The 24007-nt window shown below is 47.7% G+C and overlaps 1 protein-coding gene across 2 annotated transcripts in view; it reads right to left on the reverse strand.

The window, feature by feature from the left end:
• LOC139550043 (V-type proton ATPase subunit H-like) overlaps positions 1 to 24007 on the reverse strand; it is a 95290-nt gene that overhangs the window by 17143 nt on the left and 54140 nt on the right. For both annotated transcript variants that reach the window (XM_071360623.1, XM_071360621.1), the window contains 3 exons: positions 13557 to 13735; positions 12508 to 12633; positions 1254 to 1355 (listed from right to left, as the gene is read on the reverse strand). In XM_071360623.1, coding sequence (XP_071216724.1) covers positions 1254 to 1355; positions 12508 to 12633; positions 13557 to 13735 — 407 coding nt within the window. The remainder of the gene's footprint in view (positions 1 to 1253; positions 1356 to 12507; positions 12634 to 13556; positions 13736 to 24007) is intronic.

Below are 24007 nucleotides of genomic sequence, written 5' to 3' on the forward strand. Positions count from 1 at the left end.
GGACGTAGAGATGTAGTGGAGGGAGGAGGCCAGGGAGGTAGAGATGTAGTGGAGGGAGGAGGCCAGGGAGGTAGAGATGTAGTGGAGGGAGGAGGCCAGGGAGGTAGAGATGTAGTGGAGGGAGGAGGCCAGGGAGGTAGAGATGTAGTGGAGGGAGGAGGCCAGGGAGGTAGTAGAGGGAGGAGGCCAGGGAGGTAGAGATGTAGTGGAGGGAGGAGACCAGGAAGGTAGAAAGGTAGTGGAGGGAGGAGACCAGGAAGGTAGAAAGGTAGTGGAGGGAGGAGGCCTGGGAGGTAGAGTTGTAGTGGAGGGAGGAGGCCAGGAAGGTAGAGAGGTAGTGGAGGGAGGAGGCCAGGAAGGTAGAGATGTAGTGGAGGGAGGAGGCCAGGAAGGTAGAGATGTAGTGGAGGGAGGAGGCCAGGAAGGTAGAGAGGTAGTGGAGGGAGGAGGCCAGGGAGGTAGAGATGTAGTAGAGGGAGGAGGCCAGGAAGGTAGTGGAAGGAGGAGGCCAGGGACGTAGAGATGTAGTGGAGGGAGGAGGCCAGGGAGGTAGAGAGGTAGTGGAGGGAGGAGGCCAGGGAGGTAGTGGAGGGAGGAGGCCAGGGAGGTAGTGGAGGGAGTAGGCCAGGGAGGTAGAGATGTAGTAAAGGGAGGAGGCCAGGAAAGTAGTGGAAGGAGGAGGCCAGGGAGGTAGAGATGTAGTGGAGGGAGGAGGCCAGGAAGGTAGAGATGTAGTGGAGGGAGGAGGCCACGGAGGTAGAGAGGTAGTGGAGGGAGGAGGCCAGGGAGGTAGAGATGTAGTGGAGGGGGGAGGCCAGGGAGGTAGAGATGTAGTGGAGGGGGGAGGCCAGGGAGGTAGAGATGTAGTGGAGGGGGGAGGCCAGGGAGGTAGAGATGTAGTGGAGGGGGGAGGCCAGGGAGGTAGTGGAGGGAGGAGGCCAGGGAGGTAGTGGAGGGAGAAGGACAGGGAGGAGGCCAGGGAGGTATTTATTTTTATTTTTTTTACCCAACTCCAGTCCTCCAGTTCCCCCAACAGCATGTTATTATTGGTAGGTAGAGGGGTAGTGTCCCCAACAGCACACAGTTTTGTTGTAGCTCTGGGCAAACACACCTGACTCAACTCATCAGGGGCTTTATGATTAGTTGGCAAGTTGAATCGGGTGTGCTTGTCCGGGGCTACTGGAGGACTGGATTTGGTAAACACTACAATAGGATATGGTACGATCCAATAATAACACTCTATGTGTCCTTACCGTTTCCCCCGAGGGTAGTGTCTGACGTATTCTCCAACATCGTGAGCAGCTACAGCAATAACCTGAGGGTCATCAGATACCTCCAACAGCCGAGTAAGGATCCTGAGGAGAGAGAACATATAACACATAACTAACCCTAACATCAGATACCTCCAACAGCCGAGTAAAGATCCTGAGGAGAGAGAACATATAACACATAACTAACCCTAACATCAGATACCTCCAACAGCCGAGTTAGGATCCTGAGGAGAGAGAACATATAACACATAACTAACCCTAACATCAGATACCTCCAACAGCCGAGTAAAGATCCTGAGGAGAGAGAACATATAACACATAACTAACCCTAACATCAGATACCTCCAACAGCCGAGTAAAGATCCTGAGGAGAGAGAACATATAACACATAACTAACCCTAACATCAGATACCTCCAACAGCCGAGTAAAGATCCTGAGGAGACTAATAGTACAGGTAGATGGCAATAAAAACGATACTACAGAAATACAAAATAAGTTAGAGGAAAAACAAAAAGAACTTGAGGAACTTATTCAAGAACGATCTAATGTAATATATTACAGAAATAAAGCAAACTGGATTGAATATGGAGAAAAATGCACAAAATTCTTCCTGAATCTCCAATACAGTAACGCTAACTATTTTTTTTTGCTGAAACTCGTTACTGAAGACGGAGTCATCTATGATTCTCCGAATGATATTTTAAAAGTTAATTATTTTAGGCAGATGTTCTCTTTTCCGTCTCATCCTCTCCCACTGAATGAAGATTACGGTAAGGAATTCTTTCCAAATAATATAAAAAAATGGAAAACTAACAAATGTACAGAAAGATCAGTACGAAGGCCAAATTACAGATGAATAACTTTTTGAGGCTATTAAATCTTTTAATTCTGGAAAAGCCCCAGGGCTTGATGGCATACCGGTAGAGGTATATCAAGTATTTTTTGATATACTCAAAGCTCCATTGTTAGATTGTTTTAACTACTCCTATAGAAATGGTAGTCTGTCAGGTACTCAGCAGGAAGGTCTGATTTCTCTATTATTAAAACAAGACCCAGATGGCAAATATAAAGGCCCAGTCTATCTAAAAAACTGGAGGCCCCTTACACTTCAATGTTGTGATGCAAAAATACTAGCAAAATGCATCGCACTCAGAATTAAAAGGGTTTTACCAGGTATTGTTCATCCTGATCAGACAGGTTTTTTACATGGACGATACATTGGAGATAATATACAACAACTACTAGAAATAATAGAACATCATGAAACATATAAGAAGCCAGGAATGGTATTTTTAGTGAATTTTGAAAAGGCATTTGATAAAGTAAGACTGGATTTTATTTATAAATGACTGGATTTTTTCAATTTGGGTAATTCTCTTATAAAATGGGTAAAAATAATGTACAGCAACCCCAGGTGTAAAATAGTAAATAACGGATACTTCTCAGAGTTTTTAATTATCAAGAGGAGGTAAACAAGGGTGTCCGCTGTCACCATATCTATTCGTTATGGCTATCGAAATGCTAGCTATTAAAATCAGATCCAATAACAACATTAGAGGATTAGAAATCCAAGGCTTAAAAACAAAGGTGTCCATGTATGCCGATGACTCAAGTTTTATGTTAAGCTAGATCCCTGCAATGTCTCATTAAAGATCTAGATAACTTTTCTGTACTCTCTGGACTAAAACCTAATTAAGTGTACAATATTACGTATTGGATCCTTAAAAAATACAACTTTTACATTACCCTGCAGATTACCTATAAAATGGGCTGATGGTGAAGTAGACATACTCGGTATTCATATCACAAAAGATATAAATAAGCTCTCCACAATGAATTTCAATAGAAAACTTGTAAAAATAGACAAGATCCTGCAACCTTGGAGAGGTAAATACCTGTCTATTTATGGAAAAATTGCCCTGATTAACCCCTTAGCCATATCTCAGTTTACTCACTTACTGATGGAGCTGCCTACTCCTGATGATTCGTTTTTCAAATCATATGAGCATTTTTTTTCTTCGCTTTATCTGGGACGCTAAACCAGACAAAATAAAATGAGCCTATCTATATAATGAATATGAATTGGGTGGGTTGAGATGATTACATATAAAAGCACTAAACCTTTCTCTAAAAGCTTCACTCATTCAAAAGTTTTATTTGAACCCTAAATGGTTCTCCAGTAGATTACTAAGAAAAGCTCATCCATTGTTTAAAAATGGCCTTTTTTGACTTTGTGCACTTTGTACTTTTTTCAAAGTATCTGTCTTTTTCAAACAAGCATTGCAGAGCTGGCTACAATTTAAATTTCATCGCCCTGAAAAGATAGAACAAATATAATGGCTGAACTCAAATGTGCTGGTTGATAAAAATACACCTGTATTTATGGGAAAGATGTTTGAAAAGGGTATTTTGTTCTTAAATGATATTGTAAAATGTAATGGCAGAGTTATTTCCTTTATGGAGTTATCATAATTGTACGGGAAGGTCTGCTCAATCCAAGAGTACAACCAATTGATTACAGCATTGCTCCAAAAATGGAGGAGGCGGGTGGCAGCGGGAGGAGGTCGGGAACTGGTCTGTCTGCCCAATATAAAGGATCAAAACTGGCGGAGGAATAAAAATAGAATAAATAGGAAAGTATACCAGTTTCATTTGAGGACCAGGATGTTGACAACTGTGCCATACAGATTGCAAAATAGTTGGGAAGAGATTTTTGATGTACCGATTCCATGGTATGAGTTGATATATAAAACAACGCAAGATTCCAGACTTCGTGCTTTTCAGCAAAAATTACTATATAGAATTCTTGCCACCAACAAAATGTTGAATATTTGGGGCATAAAATCATCGAAGCTCTGCAGATTTTGTTGTGAGGATACAGAATCAATAGACCATTTATTTTGGTATTGCCCTCAGGTATCCTGTTTCTGGTCTGAAAATGCATGGCATTGATCTATAATTGACCCTAGAAATAGTACTGTTAGGAGATCTGGAGAGACCGGGTCAGTCAATTACTAATACTCTTAGTAAAAGTATTTCTCTTCAACACGCAATCTGTAGATTGTATTCGATTAGATAGATTGAAATTGTACGTTAAACATCATAGCATAGTTGAAAGATATGTGTTGCGTAGAAACCCAAAGTGGGTGGCCAGCAAAGATAGATGGGATGGGCTGAGGGAAGCTGAGGGTTGGTATGTGGAATTGGAGACAAGTGGGACTGGAGTTGCTGTGTGAGAGAGAGAATGATGCTCAAAAGATAAAGGTAAAAAAAAAAGTCTAAATAAAACATAATAAAAGCACATTTGAATAACACTAAGTGGCAGTGGTTTTACAGCTAATGCCGGTTTGCCTGAGGGTGATGCCGTGCAGGTGTTTGTACACATGCATATACACACACTCTCATTCAAATAAACACATACAAGAACACACACATACATGTAATAGTGCCAGACAAACATATAGTTGGCATTGCTGTTATGATTTCAGTTGTCCTTGATGTCCTCTGTTTAAATATATTATTATTATTTATTTTGCGTTGTTGTTTTCTGTTTTCTGGCTTTTCCTTTTTTCTCGTTAGTTCTCTTGGTTGTTGGTGCAATGGGGGTGGTTCTTGGGGGTGGGGGGGGGGGGGGGGGGGGGCTGTGGGAGGGGTCTCGAATGGTTGAGGGACAGCTATTGGGGAACTGTGTGGGATCTTGGAGGGTTCGGGTTTCACAAGATTGTGATCATGAAAAAGGAAACTATGACATATTTTATATCACCATCATGCACAAGCACCCTCACACATAAGGATGGCTCTGTTGCGGAAAGACTGATACATGTTTGATAGTGTCTTGATGCTGTATTGTTTGTCTTTCATGTTCTAATACTTTAATGTTACCCCTTCCTTGTGTTTTTTGTAATAAATCAAAAGAAAATAAAACCCTAACATCAGATACCTCCAACAGCCGAGTAAAGATCCTGAGGAGAGAGAGAACATATAACACATAACTAACCCTAACATCAGATACCTCCAACAGCCGAGTTAGGATCCTGAGGAGAGAGAACATATAACATATAACTAACCATAACATCAGATACCTCCAACAGCCGAGTTAGGATCCTAAGGAGAGAGAACCACCAACATACACTACATGACCAAAAGTATGTGGACAACTGCTGATCCAACATCTCATTCCAAGATCATGGGCATTAATATGGAGTTGTTCCCCCTTTACTGCTATAACAGCCTCTACTGTTCTGGGAAAGATTTCTACTAGATGTTGGATTATTGCTGTGGGGATTTGCTTCCATTCAGCCACAAAAGCATTAGTGAGGCTGGGCACTTACAGTGTGGGTCAATTTGGCCTGGCTCGCAGTCGACGTTCCAATTTATCCCAAAGGTGTGCAAGCCAGACAAATTCTTACACACCGGTCGACAAACCATTTCTGTATAGATCTCGCTTTGTGCACGGGGGCATTGTCATTCTGAAACAGGAAAAGGACTTCCCCAAACTGTTGCTACAAAGTTGGAAGTACAGAATCGTCTAGAATGTCATTGTATGCTATAGCATTAAAATGTCTCTTCATTGGAAATAAGGAGCCTGAACCATGAAAAACAGCCATTATTCCTCCTCCACCTAACTTTACAGTTGGCCCTATGCATTGGGGCAGGTAGCGGTCTCCTGGCATCCGCCAAACCCAGTACGTCAGACTGCCAGATGGTGAAGCATGACTAATCACTCCAGAGAACGCGTTTCCACGGCTCCAGAGTCCAATGGTGGTGAGCTTTACACCACGCCAGCCGACGCTTGGCATTGCGCATGGTGATTTTAGGCTTGGCCATGGAAACCCATTTCATGAAACTCCCAATGGACAGTTATTGTGCTGACGTTGCTTCCAGAGGCAGTTTGGAACTCGGTAGTGAGTGTTGCAACTGAGGCTGAGCCGTTGTGTTACATTTTCTTCTTATCCCTTTTTTTTGCATCAATTTTGTGATTTCCAATTAGTAGTTACAGTCTTGTCCCATCGCTGCAACTCCCGCACAGACTCGGGAGAGGCGAAGATCGAGAGCCATGCGTCCTCCAAAACACGACCCCGCCAAGCCGCACTGCTTCTTGACACACTGCTCGCTTAACCCGGAAGCCAGCCGCACCAATGTGTTGGAGGAAACACCGTACATCTGGCGGCTGAAATCAACATGAGTGCGCCCGGCCAGCCACAAGGAGTAGCTTGAGCACGATGGGACAAGAACATCCCAGCCTGCCAAACCCTCCCCTAACCCATTTGACGCTGGGCCATGGGTCTCCCAGTCACAGCCAACTGCAACACAGCCTGGGATCAAACCTGGGTCTGTAGTGATGCCTTAAAACGCTGCGCCTCTCGGGAGGCCGGCTGAGCCGTTGCTGCTCCTAGACGTTTCCACTTCACAATAACAGCACTTACAGTTGCCCGGGGCAGCTCTAGCAGGGCAGACATTTGACGAACTGACCTCGGAATCCTATGACGGTGCTACGTTGAAAGTCACTAAGTCTTCAGTACTGGCCATTCAACTTCCAATGTTTGTCTATGGAGATTGCATGGCAGTGTGCTCGATTCTATACACCTGTCAGCAAAGGATGTAGCTGAAAAAGCCGAATCCACTAATTTGAAGGCGTGTCCACATACTTTTAGATGACCTTATTTATTTATTTTAACCTTAATTTAAACAGGGAGTCACATTGAGATGAAACATCGATTTTACAAGAGAGCCCTGTATACGTTACACTAACAGAATAACAAAACATACACGTGTATAAAACAATATAATTCAGCACACAATAACAAAATAAACATAAGTAATACAAGCAATCACATTCAACTACATAGAGGTCCTTAAATCAATAACTGAAACGCCTGAGTGACACCAGCATATCTAACGGCAGTGAACTGTGCAGATTGTTCCGCAAATTAGGGGCAAAAAAACACAACCTATATTTTCACAAATCTATGAAGACTGGAGGGATATCCATTTAAACTAACAACAAAAACTAAAATCTGATACCTCATCACACCAATAACTTACATCAGATACCTCATCACACTAACATCAGATACCTCATCACACTAACATCAGATACCTCATCATACTAACATCAGATACCTCATCACACTAACATCAGATACCTCATCACACTAACTACTAACATCAGATACCACATCACACTAACAATAACATCGGAATACCTCATCACACCAACATCAGATACCTCATCACACGAACAACTAACATCAGATACCTCATCACACCAACATCAGATACCTCATCACACTAACAACTAACATCAGATACCTCATCACACTAACAACTAACATCAGATACCACATCACACTAACTACTAACAATAACATCAGATACCTCATCACACCAACAACTAACATCAGATACCTCATCACACTAACAACTAACATCAGATACCACATCACACTAACTACTAACAATAACATCAGATACCTCATCACACCAACAACTAACATCAGATACCTCATCACACTAACATCAGATACCTCATCACACTAACATCAGATACCTCATCACACTAACTACTAACATCAGATACCTCATCACACTAACAACTAACATCAGATACCACATCACACTAACAATAACATCGGAATACCTCATCACACCAACATCAGATACCTCATCACACTAACAACTAACATCAGATACCTCATCACACTAACATCAGATACCTCATCACACTAACAACTAACAATAACATCAGATACCTCATCACACTAACAACTAACATCAGATACCTCATCACACCAACAACTAACATCAGATACCTCATCACACTAACAACTAACATCAGATACCACATCACACTAACTACTAACAATAACATCAGATACCTCATCACACCAACAACTAACATCAGATACCTCATCACACCAACAACTAACATCAGATACCTCATCACACTAACATCAGATACCTCATCACACTAACTACTAACATCAGATACCTCATCACACTAACAACTAACATCAGATACCACATCACACTAACAATAACATCGGAATACCTCATCACACCAACATCAGATACCTCATCACACTAACAACTAACATCAGATACCTCATCACACTAACATCAGATACCTCATCACACTAACAACTAACAATAACATCAGATACCTCATCACACTAACAACTAACATCAGATACCTCATCACACCAACAACTAACATCAGATACCTCATCACACTAACAACTAACATCAGATACCACATCACACTAACAACTAACAATAACATCAGATACCTCATCACACCAACAACTAACATCAGATACCTCATCACACTAACATCAGATATCTCATCACACCAACAACTAACATCAGATACCTCATCACACTAACATCAGATACCTCATCACACTAACAACTAACATCAGATACCTCATCACACCAACAACTAACATCAGATACCTCATCACACTAACAACTAACATCAGATACCACATCACACTAACAACTAACATCAGATACCACATCACACTAACAACTAACAATAACATCAGATACCTCATCACACCAACAACTAACATCAGATACCACATCACACTAACAACTAACATCAGATACCATATCACACTAACAACTAACATCAGATACCTCATCACACCAACAACTAACATCAGATACCTCATCACACTAACATCAGATACCTCATCACACTAACATCAGATACCTCATCACACTAACATCAGATACCTCATCACACTAACATCAGATACCTCATCACACTAACATCAGATACCTCATCACACTAACATCAGATACCTCATCACACTAACATCAGATACCTCATCACACTAACATCAGATACCTCATCACACTAACATCAGATACCTCATCACACTAACATCAGATACCTCATCACACTAACAACTAACATCAGATACCTCATCACACTAACAACTAACATCAGATACCACATCACACTAACAACTAACATCAGATACCTCATCACACTAACATCAGATACCTCATCACACTAACATCAGATACCTCATCACACTAACATCAGATACCTCATCACACTAACATCAGATACCTCATCACACTAACAATTAACATCAGATACCTCATCACACCAACAACTAACATCAGATACCTCATCACACTAACAACTAACATCAGATACCACATCACACTAACAACTAACATCAGATACCTCATCACACTAACAACTAACATCAGATACCACATCACACTAACAACTAACAATAACATCAGATACCTCATCACACCAACGACTAACATCAGATACCTCATCACACTAACAACTAACATCAGATACCTCATCACACTAACATCAGATACCTCATCACACTAACAACTAACAATAACATCAGATACCTCATCACACTAACAACTAACATCAGATACCTCATCACACCAACAACTAACATCAGATACCTCATCACACTAACAACTAACATCAGATACCACATCACACTAACAACTAACAATAACATCAGATACCTCATCACACCAACAACTAACATCAGATACCTCATCACACTAACATCAGATACCTCATCACACCAACAACTAACATCAGATACCTCATCACACTAACATCAGATACCTCATCACACTAACAACTAACATCAGATACCTCATCACACCAACAACTAACATCAGATACCTCATCACACTAACAACTAACATCAGATACCTCATCACACTAACAACTAACATCAGATACCTCATCACACCAACAACTAACATCAGATACCACATCACACTAACAACTAACATCAGATACCACATCACACTAACAACTAACATCAGATACCTCATCACACCAACAACTAACATCAGATACCACATCACACTAACAACTAACATCAGATACCATATCACACTAACAACTAACATCAGATACCTCATCACACTAACAACTAACATCAGATACCTCATCACACCAACAACTAACATCAGATACCTCATCACACTAACATCAGATACCTCATCACACTAACATCAGATACCTCATCACACTAACATCAGATACCTCATCACACTAACATCAGATACCTCATCACACTAACATCAGATACCTCATCACACTAACATCAGATACCTCATCACACTAACATCAGATACCTCATCACACTAACAACTAACATCAGATACCTCATCACACTAACAACTAACATCAGATACCACATCACACTAACAACTAACATCAGATACCTCATCACACTAACATCAGATACCTCATCACACTAACAACTAACATCAGATACCACATCACACTAACAACTAACAATAACATCAGATACCTCATCACACCAACAACTAACATCAGATACCATATCACACCAACAACTAACATCAGATACCTCATCACACCAACAACTAACATCAGATACCTCATCACACTAACATCAGATACCTCATCACACTAACATCAGATACCTCATCACATTAACATCAGATACCTCATCACACTAACATCAGATACCTCATCACACTAACATCAGATACCTCATCACACTAACATCAGATACCTCATCACACTAACATCAGATACCTCATCACACTAACATCAGATACCTCATCACACTAACATCAGATACCTCATCACACTAACATCAGATACCACATCACACTAACAATAACATCAGATACCTCATCACACCAACAACTAACATCAGATACCATATCACACCAACAACTAACATCAGATACCTCATCACACTAACATCAGATACCTCATCACACTAACATCAGATACCTCATCACACTAACATCAGATACCTCATCACACTAACATCAGATACCTCATCACACTAACATCAGATACCTCATCACACTAACATCAGATACCTCATCACACTAACATCAGATACCTCATCACACTAACATCAGATACCTCATCACACTAACATCAGATACCACATCACACTAACAACTAACATCAGATACCTCATCACACTAACAACTACCATCAGATACCTCATCACACTAACAACTAAGATCAGATACCTCATCACACTAACAACTAACATCAGATACCTCACCACACTAACAACTAACATCAGATACCTCATCACACTAACATCAGATACCTCATCACACTAACATCAGATACCTCATCACACAAGCTGATAGTTTGTTGATGATGTGGACACCAAGGAACTTGAAACTCAACCCGCTCCACTACAGCCCCGTTGATATTAATGGGGGCCTGTTCGGCCCGCCTTTTCCTGTAGTCCACAATCACCTCCTTCGTCTTGCTCACGTTGAGGGAGAGGTTGTTGTCCTGACCTCCCTATAGGCTGTCTCATCATTGTCGGTGATCAGGCCTACCACTGTTGTCGTCAGCAAACTTAATGATGGTGTTGGAGTCGTGTTTGGCCACGCAGTCTTGGGTTAACAGGGAGTACAGGAGGGGACTGAGTACACACCCCTAAGGGGCCCTCCATTTGGAGATGGGTAACTTTTTTAGCCTATACGGTAGTTAGAAATCCATCTAAAATACCTTAAACCAACACATATCCACTAATCAGGGGCATCATGCACCACACAAATCTGTAGGGGTGCAAAGTATGTATAGTTCTGCATTAACACAACCCCTCAGTTTAACTTGCTACTTAGCTCAGTAAGTGGCTGAATGAATAAGGTGATGGGGCATCATATTGTGTTAGCTTCCTGCCGTGTTTCAGAAGTCAAAGCCCTTTGGATCAGTTATCTGTACAGCTGCCACTGCTATCTTGATTTCCTTGAATGTTTTCTCCTCTCTGTTCTCAGCCCGTCTGCTCCTCCTCTTCTCCGTGCAGAGCAGGCCCGTTTCCCTAGCGACTCCACAGAGACACAGTGTTGGAGAGCCAGTCAAATCTTTTCATTTGCACAATGTCTCTCGTTCACATTTCTTTGTACATTTCCAAATTCACCAAAAATAACATTCGGTAGCTCCTACCTATGTATAACTTTATGAGCTGGATAGCCTGTCTTGGCAATTAGTTTATTTTTGTTTGCGCTTATTAGCATATTTAGCTAGCAGCCTCCATGGAAATTCGCTATTACTTGTGCTAATTTTGTTAGCATTCCGGTAATAAACGCCCAAATGGGCTTTTTTGGCGCCGCCTTGTGTACTAAGCCGGTAATATCAAAAATCCCGGGGTGAGAGAAGACTGGTATGATGATATGAACATTTGTATCCTGCCCAAACCTAGTGAACACTAGGTGACTTACTTGAGGAGTTCGTAGTTCTTCTCGTTGAGGCGGACGGCATTCTCACGCCAGAACTTCTCTGACTTGTGGACCGGGCTCCACTCCAGGCGACCGGACTTCAGCTCCGAACTGTACTCATCAAACGAACTGAGAGGGAGACAGAGACAGAGAGAGAGACAGAGACAGAGACAGAGACAGAGACAGAGACAGAGACAGAGACAGAGAGAGACAGAGACAGAGACAGAGACAGAGACAGAGACAGAGACAGAGACAGAGAGAGAGAGAGAGAGAGAGAGAGAGAGAGACAAAATCAGACAGGGGGAGAGAGACACAGACAGAGGGAGGGAGAGAGACAGAGGGAGGGAGAGACACAGACAGAGAGAGGGAGACAGAGAGACACAGACAGAGAGAGAGAGACGAAGGGGAGAGAGAGAGAGACAAAAACAGACAGGGGGAGAGAGACACAGACAGAGGGAGGGAGAGAGAGACAGAGAGACACAGAGAGAGAGAGAGAGAGACACACACAGAGGGAGAGAAGGAGAGACAGAGACACAGAAGGGGGCACACAGAGGGAGAGGGAGAGACAGACAGAGAGACAGACAGAGGGAGGGAGAGAGACAGAGGGGAGGGAGGGAGAGAGAAACAGAGACACAGAGAGAAAGAGAGAGAGAGAGAGATAGAGGGAGGGAAAATAACTGACAAATTTACGGACGTTCAACACCTGTTGGTGTCAGTTAGCGTTGGCAAAAAAGTGTAATTAAATTGTTGACAGCAGCACAGTTACAGTCACCAACACTCTGGATAACCAGCTCTGCTAGGGCGAGTAAAATGGTCAGAGTGAGGTGTTCTCTCATTTGTGTCTGGAAGAAGCTAGCCAACGTCAGCCAGGTAGCTTGGGTGCTTGACTGCCGTTGTGAGGTCAGAACACTCGAATCAACCCTATTTTACGAATGTACGAACGCCGAGAGCACTCCGGCACTCCAGATTGAATTTACGAACACACCCTTAATATAGAGCGATGTTGAGCGTATCAGTCTGTCTGGGTGTTAACTGGGTTAGAGGTCACAAACCTGAGGTCCTGAACGCTCTCCCCTAGCCTCTCCAGCAGGAACTTCAGGTCTTCAGTGATATCCTCATCATCATACTTCTGCTGGTCCAGATTCTCCAGCTGCTTCAGAACCTTACACTGGATCATGGCCAGGGCATACTCCTGATGGGTCTCCCTCTCCGCTGACTTCTCCAACAGGTTCTAGAATAATAATATTAATATGTATCATGGCCAGGGCATACTCCTCACCAAGCTACAACAGGGTGCTGATACTGGAGGCACCAACAGGGTGCTGATACTAGAGCCACCAACAGACAACAGGGTGCTGATACTAGAGCCACCAACAGACAACAGGGTGCTGATACTAGAGCCACCAACAGACAACAGGGTGCTGATACTAGAGCCACCAACAGACAACAGGGTGCTGATACTGGAGGCACCAACAGACAACAGGGTGCTGATACTGGAGGCACCAACAGGGTGCTGATACTAGAGCCACCAACAGGGTGCTGATACTGGAGCCACCAACAGACAACAGGGTGCTGATACTGGAGGCACCAACAGGGTGCTGATACTGGAGGCACCAACAGGGTGCTGATACTGGAGTCACCAACAGACAACAGGGTGCTGATACTAGAGCCACCAACAGACAACAGGGTGATGATACTAGAGCCACCAACAGGGTGCTGATACTGGAGCCACCAACAGGGTTCTGATACTGGAGCCACCAACAGGGTGCTGATACTGGAGCCACCAACAGGGTGCTGATACTGGAGCCACCAACAGTGTGCTGATACTAGAGCCACCAACAGGGTGCTGATACTGGAGCCACCAACAGGGTGCTGATACTGGAGTCACCAACAAGGTGCTGATACTGGAGCCACCAACAGACAACAGGGTGATGATACTAGAGTCACCAACAGACAACAGGGTGATGATACTAGAGCCACCAACAGGGTGCTGATACTGGAGCCACCAACAGGGTTCTGATACTGGAGCCACCAACAGGGTGCTGATACTGGAGCCACCAACAGGGTGCTGATACTGGAGCCACCAACAGGGTGCTGATACTAGAGCCACCAACAGGGTGCTGATACTGGAGCCACCAACAGGGTGCTGATACTGGAGCCACCAACAGGGTGCTGATACTAGAGCCACCAACAGGGTGCTGATACTGGAGTCACCAACAGACAACAGGGTGCTGATACTGGAGCCACCAACAGGGTGCTGATACTGGAGCCACCAACAGGGTGCTGATACTGGAGCCACCAACAGGGTGCTGATACTGGAGCCACCAACAGGGTGCTGATACTGGAGCCACCAACAGACAACAGGGTGCTGATACTAGAGCCACCAACAGGGTGCTGATACTGGAGTCACCAACAGACAACAGGGTGCTGATACTGGAGCCACCAACAGGGTGCTGATACTGGAGCCACCAACAGACAACAGGGTGCTGATACTGGAGCCACCAACAGACAACAGGGTGCTGATACTGGAGCCACCAACAGGGTGCTGATACTGGAGCCACCAACAGACAACAGGGTGCTGATACTGGAGCCACCAACAGACAACAGGGTGCTGATACTGGAGCCACCAACAGGGTGCTGATACTGGAGCCACCAACAGGGTGCTGATACTAGGGCCACCAACAGGGTGCTGATACTAGAGCCACCAACAGGGTGCTGATACTGGAGCCACCAACAGGGTGCTGATACTAGAGCCACCAACAGGGTGCTGATACTGGAGCCACCAACAGGGTGCTGATACTGGAGCCACCAACAGGGTGCTGATACTAGAGCCACCAACAGGGTGCTGATACTGGAGCCACCAACAGGGTGCTGATACTGGAGCCACCAACAGGGTGCTGATACTGGAGCCACCAACAGGGTGCTGATACTGGAGCCACCAACAGGGTGCTGATACTAGAGCCACCAACAGGGTGCTGATACTGGAGCCACCAACAGGGTGCTGATACTAGAGGCACCAACAGGGTGCTGATACTGGAGGCACCAACAGGGTGCTGATACTAGAGCCACCAACAGGGTGCTGATACTGGAGCCACCAACAGGGTGCTGATACTGGAGGCACCAACAGGGTGCTGATACTGGAGCCACCAACAGGGTGCTGATACTGGAGCCACCAACAGGGTGCTGATACTGGAGCCACCAACAGGGTGCTGATACTGGAGTCACCAACAGGGTGCTGATACTGGAGTCACCAACAGGGTGCTGATACTGGAGCCACCAACAGGGTGCTGATACTAGAGCCACCAACAGGGTGCTGATACTAGGGCCACCAACAGGGTGCTGATACTGGAGCCACCAACAGACAACAGGGTGCTGATACTAGAGCCACCAACAGGGTGCTGATACTGGAGTCACCAACAGACAACAGGGTGCTGATACTGGAGCCACCAACAGGGTGCTGATACTGGAGCCACCAACAGACAACAGGGTGCTGATACTGGAGCCACCAACAGACAACAGGGTGCTGATACTGGAGCCACCAACAGGGTGCTGATACTGGAGCCACCAACAGACAACAGGGTGCTGATACTGGAGCCACCAACAGACAACAGGGTGCTGATACTGGAGCCACCAACAGGGTGCTGATACTGGAGCCACCAACAGGGTGCTGATACTAGGGCCACCAACAGGGTGCTGATACTAGAGCCACCAACAGGGTGCTGATACTGGAGCCACCAACAGGGTGCTGATACTAGAGCCACCAACAGGGTGCTGATACTAGAGCCACCAACAGGGTGCTGATACTGGAGCCACCAACAGGGTGCTGATACTAGAGCCACCAACAGGGTGCTGATACTGGAGCCACCAACAGGGTGCTGATACTGGAGCCACCAACAGGGTGCTGATACTGGAGCCACCAACAGGGTGCTGATACTGGAGCCACCAACAGGGTGCTGATACTAGAGCCACCAACAGGGTGCTGATACTGGAGCCACCAACAGGGTGCTGATACTAGAGGCACCAACAGGGTGCTGATACTGGAGGCACCAACAGGGTGCTGATACTAGAGCCACCAACAGGGTGCTGATACTGGAGCCACCAACAGGGTGCTGATACTGGAGGCACCAACAGGGTGCTGATACTGGAGCCACCAACAGGGTGCTGATACTGGAGCCACCAACAGGGTGCTGATACTGGAGTCACCAACAGGGTGCTGATACTGGAGTCACCAACAGGGTGCTGATACTGGAGCCACCAACAGGGTGCTGATACTAGAGCCACCAACAGGGTGCTGATACTAGGGCCACCAACAGGGTGCTGATACTAGAGCCACCAACAGACAACAGGGTGCTGATACTGGAGCCACCAACAGGGTGCTGATACTAGAGCCACCAACAGGGTGCTGATACTGGAGCCACCAACAGACAACAGGGTGATGATACTAGAGCCACCAACAGGGTGCTGATACTGGAGTCACCAACAGGGTGTTGATACTGGAGGCACCAACAGACAACAGGGTGCTGATACTGGAGCCACCAACAGGGTGTTGATACTAGAGCCACCAACAGGGTGCTGATACTGGAGGCACCAACAGACAACAGGGTGCTGATACTGGAGTCACCAACAGGGTGTTGATACTGGAGCCACCAACAGGGTGCTGATACTGGAGCCACCAACAGGGTGCTGATACTAGAGCCACCAACAGGGTGCTGATACTGGAGCCACCAACAGACAACAGGGTGCTGATACTAGAGCCACCAACAGGGTGCTGATACTGGAGCCACCAACAGGGTGCTGATACTAGAGCCACCAACAGACAACAGGGTGCTGATACTAGAGCCACCAACAGACAACAGGGTGATGATACTAGAGCCACCAACAGGGTGCTGATACTGGAGGCACCAACAGACAACAGGGTGCTGATACTGGAGGCACCAACAGACAACAGGGTGCTGATACTGGAGCCACCAACAGGGTGTTGATACTAGAGCCACCAACAGGGTGCTGATACTGGAGGCACCAACAGACAACAGGGTGCTGATACTGGAGTCACCAACAGGGTGTTGATACTGGAGCCACCAACAGGGTGCTGATACTGGAACCACCAACAGACAACAGGGTGCTGATACTAGAGCCACCAACAGACAACAGGGTGATGATACTAGAGCCACCAACAGGGTGCTGATACTGGAGCCACCAACAGGGTGCTGATACTGGAACCACCAACAAGGTGCTGATACTGGAACCACCAACAGGGTGCTGATACTGGAGCCACCAACAGGGTGCTGATACTGGAACCACCAACAGACAACAGGGTGCTGATACTGGAACCACCAACAGGGTGCTGATACTGGAACCACCAACAGGGTGCTGATACTGGAGCCACCAACAGGGTGCTGATACTGGAACCACCAACAGACAACAGGGTGCTGATACTAGAGCCACCAACAGACAACAGGGTGATGATACTAGAGCCACCAACAGGGTGCTGATACTGGAGCCACCAACAGACAACAGGGTGATGATACTAGAGCCACCAACAGGGTGCTGATACTGGAGCCACCAACAGGGTGCTGATACTAGAGCCACCAACAGGGTGCTGATACTGGAGCCACCAACAGGGTGCTGATACTGGAGCCACCAACAGGGTGCTGATACTAGAGCCACCAACAGACAACAGGGTGCTGATACTGGAGCCACCAACAGGGTGCTGATACTGGAGCCACCAACAGGGTGCTGATACTGGAGCCACCAACAGGGTGCTGATACTGGAGCCACCAACAGGGTGCTGATACTGGAGCCACCAACAGGGTGCTGATACTAGAGCCACCAACAGGGTGCTGATACTGGAGCCACCAACAGGGTGCTGATACTGGAGCCACCAACAGGGTGCTGATACTGGAGCCACCAACAGGGTGCTGATACTGGAGCCACCAACAGGGTGCTGATACTGGAGCCACCAACAGGGTGCTGATACTGGAGCCACCAACAGGGTGCTGATACTAGAGCCACCAACAGGGTGCTGATACTAGAGCCACCAACAGGGTGCTGATACTGGAGCCACCAACAGGGTGCTGATACTGGAGCCACCAACAGGGTGCTGATACTGGAGCCACCAACATGGTGCTGATACTAGAGCCACCAACAGGGTGCTGATACTGGAGCCACCAACAGGGTGCTGATACTGGAGCCACCAACAGGGTGCTGATACTGGAGCCACCAACAGGGTGCTGATACTGGAGCCACCAACAGGGTGCTGATACTGGAGCCACCAACAGGGTGCTGATACTAGAGCCACCAACAGACAACAGGGTGATGATACTAGAGCCACCAACAGGGTGCTGATACTGGAGCCACCAACAGGGTGCTGATACTGGAGCCACCAACAGGGTGGTGATACTGGAGCCACCAACAGGGTGCAGATACTGGAGGCACCAACAGACAACAGGGTGATGATACTAGAGTCACCAACAGGGTGCTGATACTGGAGGCACCAACAGACAACAGGGTGCTGATACTGGAGCCACCAACAGGGTGCTGATACTGGAGCCACCAACAGGGTGCTGATACTGGAGTCACCAACAGGGTGCTGATACTGGAGCCACCAACAGGGTGCAGATACTGGAGCCACCAACAGGGTGCAGATACTGGAGTCACCAACAGGGTGATGATACTAGAGCCACCAACAGGGTGTTGATACTGGAGGCACCAACAGGGTGCTGATACTGGAGCCACCAACAGGATGCTGATACTAGAGCCACCAACAGACAACAGGGTGCTGATACTGGAGCCACCAACAGGGTGCTGATACTGGAGCCACCAACAGACAACAGGGTGCTGATACTGGAGCCACCAACAGACAACAGGGTGCTGATACTGGAGCCACCAACAGGGTGCTGATACTGGAGCCACCAACAGACAACAGGGTGCTGATACTGGAGCCACCAACAGACAACAGGGTGCTGATACTGGAGCCACCAACAGGGTGCTGATACTGGAGCCACCAACAGGGTGCTGATACTAGGGCCACCAACAGGGTGCTGATACTAGAGCCACCAACAGGGTGCTGATACTGGAGCCACCAACAGGGTGCTGATACTAGAGCCACCAACAGGGTGCTGATACTGGAGCCACCAACAGGGTGCTGATACTGGAGCCACCAACAGGGTGCTGATACTGGAGCCACCAACAGGGTGCTGATACTAGAGCCACCAACAGGGTGCTGATACTGGAGCCACCAACAGGGTGCTGATACTGGAGCCACCAACAGGGTGCTGATACTGGAGCCACCAACAGGGTGCTGATACTGGAGCCACCAACAGGGTGCTGATACTAGAGCCACCAACAGGGTGCTGATACTGGAGCCACCAACAGGGTGCTGATACTAGAGGCACCAACAGGGTGCTGATACTGGAGGCACCAACAGGGTGCTGATACTAGAGCCACCAACAGGGTGCTGATACTGGAGCCACCAACAGGGTGCTGATACTAGAGGCACCAACAGGGTGCTGATACTGGAGGCACCAACAGGGTGCTGATACTGGAGCCACCAACAGGGTGCTGATACTGGAGCCACCAACAGGGTGCTGATACTGGAGTCACCAACAGGGTGCTGATACTGGAGTCACCAACAGGGTGCTGATACTGGAGCCACCAACAGGGTGCTGATACTAGAGCCACCAACAGGGTGCTGATACTAGGGCCACCAACAGGGTGCTGATACTAGAGCCACCAACAGACAACAGGGTGCTGATACTGGAGCCACCAACAGGGTGCTGATACTAGAGCCACCAACAGGGTGCTGATACTGGAGCCACCAACAGACAACAGGGTGATGATACTAGAGCCACCAACAGGGTGCTGATACTGGAGTCACCAACAGGGTGTTGATACTGGAGGCACCAACAGACAACAGGGTGCTGATACTGGAGCCACCAACAGGGTGTTGATACTAGAGCCACCAACAGGGTGCTGATACTGGAGGCACCAACAGACAACAGGGTGCTGATACTGGAGTCACCAACAGGGTGTTGATACTGGAGCCACCAACAAGGTGCTGATACTGGAGCCACCAACAGGGTGCTGATACTAGAGCCACCAACAGGGTGCTGATACTGGAGCCACCAACAGACAACAGGGTGCTGATACTAGAGCCACCAACAGGGTGCTGATACTGGAGCCACCAACAGGGTGCTGATACTAGAGCCACCAACAGACAACAGGGTGCTGATACTAGAGCCACCAACAGACAACAGGGTGATGATACTAGAGCCACCAACAGGGTGCTGATACTGGAGGCACCAACAGACAACAGGGTGCTGATACTGGAGGCACCAACAGACAACAGGGTGCTGATACTGGAGGCACCAACAGACAACAGGGTGCTGATACTGGAGCCACCAACAGGGTGTTGATACTAGAGCCACCAACAGGGTGCTGATACTGGAGGCACCAACAGACAACAGGGTGCTGATACTGGAGCCACCAACAGACAACAGGGTGCTGATACTGGAGCCACCAACAGGGTGCTGATACTGGAGCCACCAACAGGGTGCTGATACTAGGGCCACCAACAGGGTGCTGATACTAGAGCCACCAACAGGGTGCTGATACTGGAGCCACCAACAGGGTGCTGATACTAGAGCCACCAACAGGGTGCTGATACTGGAGCCACCAACAGGGTGCTGATACTGGAGCCACCAACAGGGTGCTGATACTGGAGCCACCAACAGGGTGCTGATACTGGAGCCACCAACAGGGTGCTGATACTGGAGGGTGCTGAGACTAGAGCCACCAACAGGGTGCTGATACTGGAGCCACCAACAGGGTGCTGATACTGGAGCCACCAACAGGGTGCTGATACTAGAGCCACCAACAGGGTGCTGATACTGGAGCCACCAACAGGGTGCTGATACTAGAGGCACCAACAGGGTGCTGATACTGGAGGCACCAACAGGGTGCTGATACTAGAGCCACCAACAGGGTGCTGATACTGGAGCCACCAACAGGGTGCTGATACTAGAGGCACCAACAGGGTGCTGATACTGGAGGCACCAACAGGGTGCTGATACTGGAGCCACCAACAGGGTGCTGATACTGGAGCCACCAACAGGGTGCTGATACTGGAGTCACCAACAGGGTGCTGATACTGGAGTCACCAACAGGGTGCTGATACTGGAGCCACCAACAGGGTGCTGATACTAGAGCCACCAACAGGGTGCTGATACTAGGGCCACCAACAGGGTGCTGATACTAGAGCCACCAACAGACAACAGGGTGCTGATACTGGAGCCACCAACAGGGTGCTGATACTAGAGCCACCAACAGGGTGCTGATACTGGAGCCACCAACAGACAACAGGGTGATGATACTAGAGCCACCAACAGGGTGCTGATACTGGAGTCACCAACAGGGTGTTGATACTGGAGGCACCAACAGACAACAGGGTGCTGATACTGGAGCCACCAACAGGGTGTTGATACTAGAGCCACCAACAGGGTGCTGATACTGGAGGCACCAACAGACAACAGGGTGCTGATACTGGAGTCACCAACAGGGTGTTGATACTGGAGCCACCAACAGGGTGCTGATACTGGAGCCACCAACAGGGTGCTGATACTAGAGCCACCAACAGGGTGCTGATACTGGAGCCACCAACAGGGTGCTGATACTAGAGCCACCAACAGACAACAGGGTGCTGATACTAGAGCCACCAACAGACAACAGGGTGATGATACTAGAGCCACCAACAGGGTGCTGATACTGGAGGCACCAACAGACAACAGGGTGCTGATACTGGAGGCACCAACAGACAACAGGGTGCTGATACTGGAGGCACCAACAGACAACAGGGTGCTGATACTGGAGCCACCAACAGGGTGTTGATACTAGAGCCACCAACAGGGTGCTGATACTGGAGGCACCAACAGACAACAGGGTGCTGATACTGGAGTCACCAACAGGGTGTTGATACTGGAGCCACCAACAGGGTGCTGATACTGGAACCACCAACAGACAACAGGGTGCTGATACTAGAGCCACCAACAGACAACAGGGTGATGATACTAGAGCCACCAACAGGGTGCTGATACTGGAGCCACCAACAGGGTGCTGATACTGGAACCACCAACAAGGTGCTGATACTGGAACCACCAACAGGGTGCTGATACTGGAGCCACCAACAGGGTGCTGATACTGGAACCACCAACAGACAACAGGGTGCTGATACTGGAACCACCAACAGGGTGCTGATACTGGAACCACCAACAGGGTGCTGATACTGGAGCCACCAACAGGGTGCTGATACTGGAACCACCAACAGACAACAGGGTGCTGATACTGGAGCCACCAACAGACAACAGGGTGATGATACTAGAGCCACCAACAGGGTGCTGATACTGGAGCCACCAACAGACAACAGGGTGATGATACTAGAGCCACCAACAGGGTGCTGATACTGGAGCCACCAACAGGGTGCTGATACTAGAGCCACCAACAGGGTGCTGATACTGGAGCCACCAACAGGGTGCTGATACTGGAGCCACCAACAGGGTGCTGATACTAGAGCCACCAACAGACAACAGGGTGCTGATACTGGAGCCACCAACAGGGTGCTGATACTGGAGCCACCAACAGGGTGCTGATACTGGAGCCACCAACAGGGTGCTGATACTGGAGCCACCAACAGGGTGCTGATACTGGAGCCACCAACAGGGTGCTGATACTAGAGCCACCAACAGGGTGCTGATACTGGAGCCACCAACAGGGTGCTGATACTGGAGCCACCAACAGGGTGCTGATACTGGAGCCACCAACAGGGTGCTGATACTGGAGCCACCAACAGGGTGCTGATACTGGAGCCACCAACAGGGTGCTGATACTGGAGCCACCAACAGGGTGCTGATACTAGAGCCACCAACAGGGTGCTGATACTAGAGCCACCAACAGGGTGCTGATACTGGAGCCACCAACAGGGTGCTGATACTGGAGCCACCAACAGGGTGCTGATACTAGAGCCACCAACAGGGTGCTGATACTGGAGCCACCAACAGGGTGCTGATACTGGAGCCACCAACAGGGTGCTGATACTGGAGCCACCAACAGGGTGCTGATACTGGAGCCACCAACAGGGTGCTGATACTGGAGCCACCAACAGGGTGCTGATACTGGAGCCACCAACAGGGTGCTGATACTAGAGCCACCAACAGACAACAGGGTGATGATACTAGAGCCACCAACAGGGTGCTGATACTGGAGCCACCAACAGGGTGCTGATACTGGAGCCACCAACAGGGTGCTGATACTGGAGCCACCAACAGGGTGCAGATACTGGAGGCACCAACAGACAACAGGGTGATGATACTAGAGTCACCAACAGGGTGCTGATACTGGAGGCACCAACAGACAACAGGGTGCTGATACTGGAGCCACCAACAGGGTGCTGATACTGGAGCCACCAACAGGGTGCTGATACTGGAGTCACCAACAGGGTGCTGATACTGGA

The sequence above is a fragment of the Salvelinus alpinus genome, chromosome 23 (genome assembly GCF_045679555.1).
Source record: "Salvelinus alpinus chromosome 23, SLU_Salpinus.1, whole genome shotgun sequence".
Classification (NCBI taxonomy): Eukaryota; Metazoa; Chordata; class Actinopteri; order Salmoniformes; family Salmonidae; genus Salvelinus; species Salvelinus alpinus.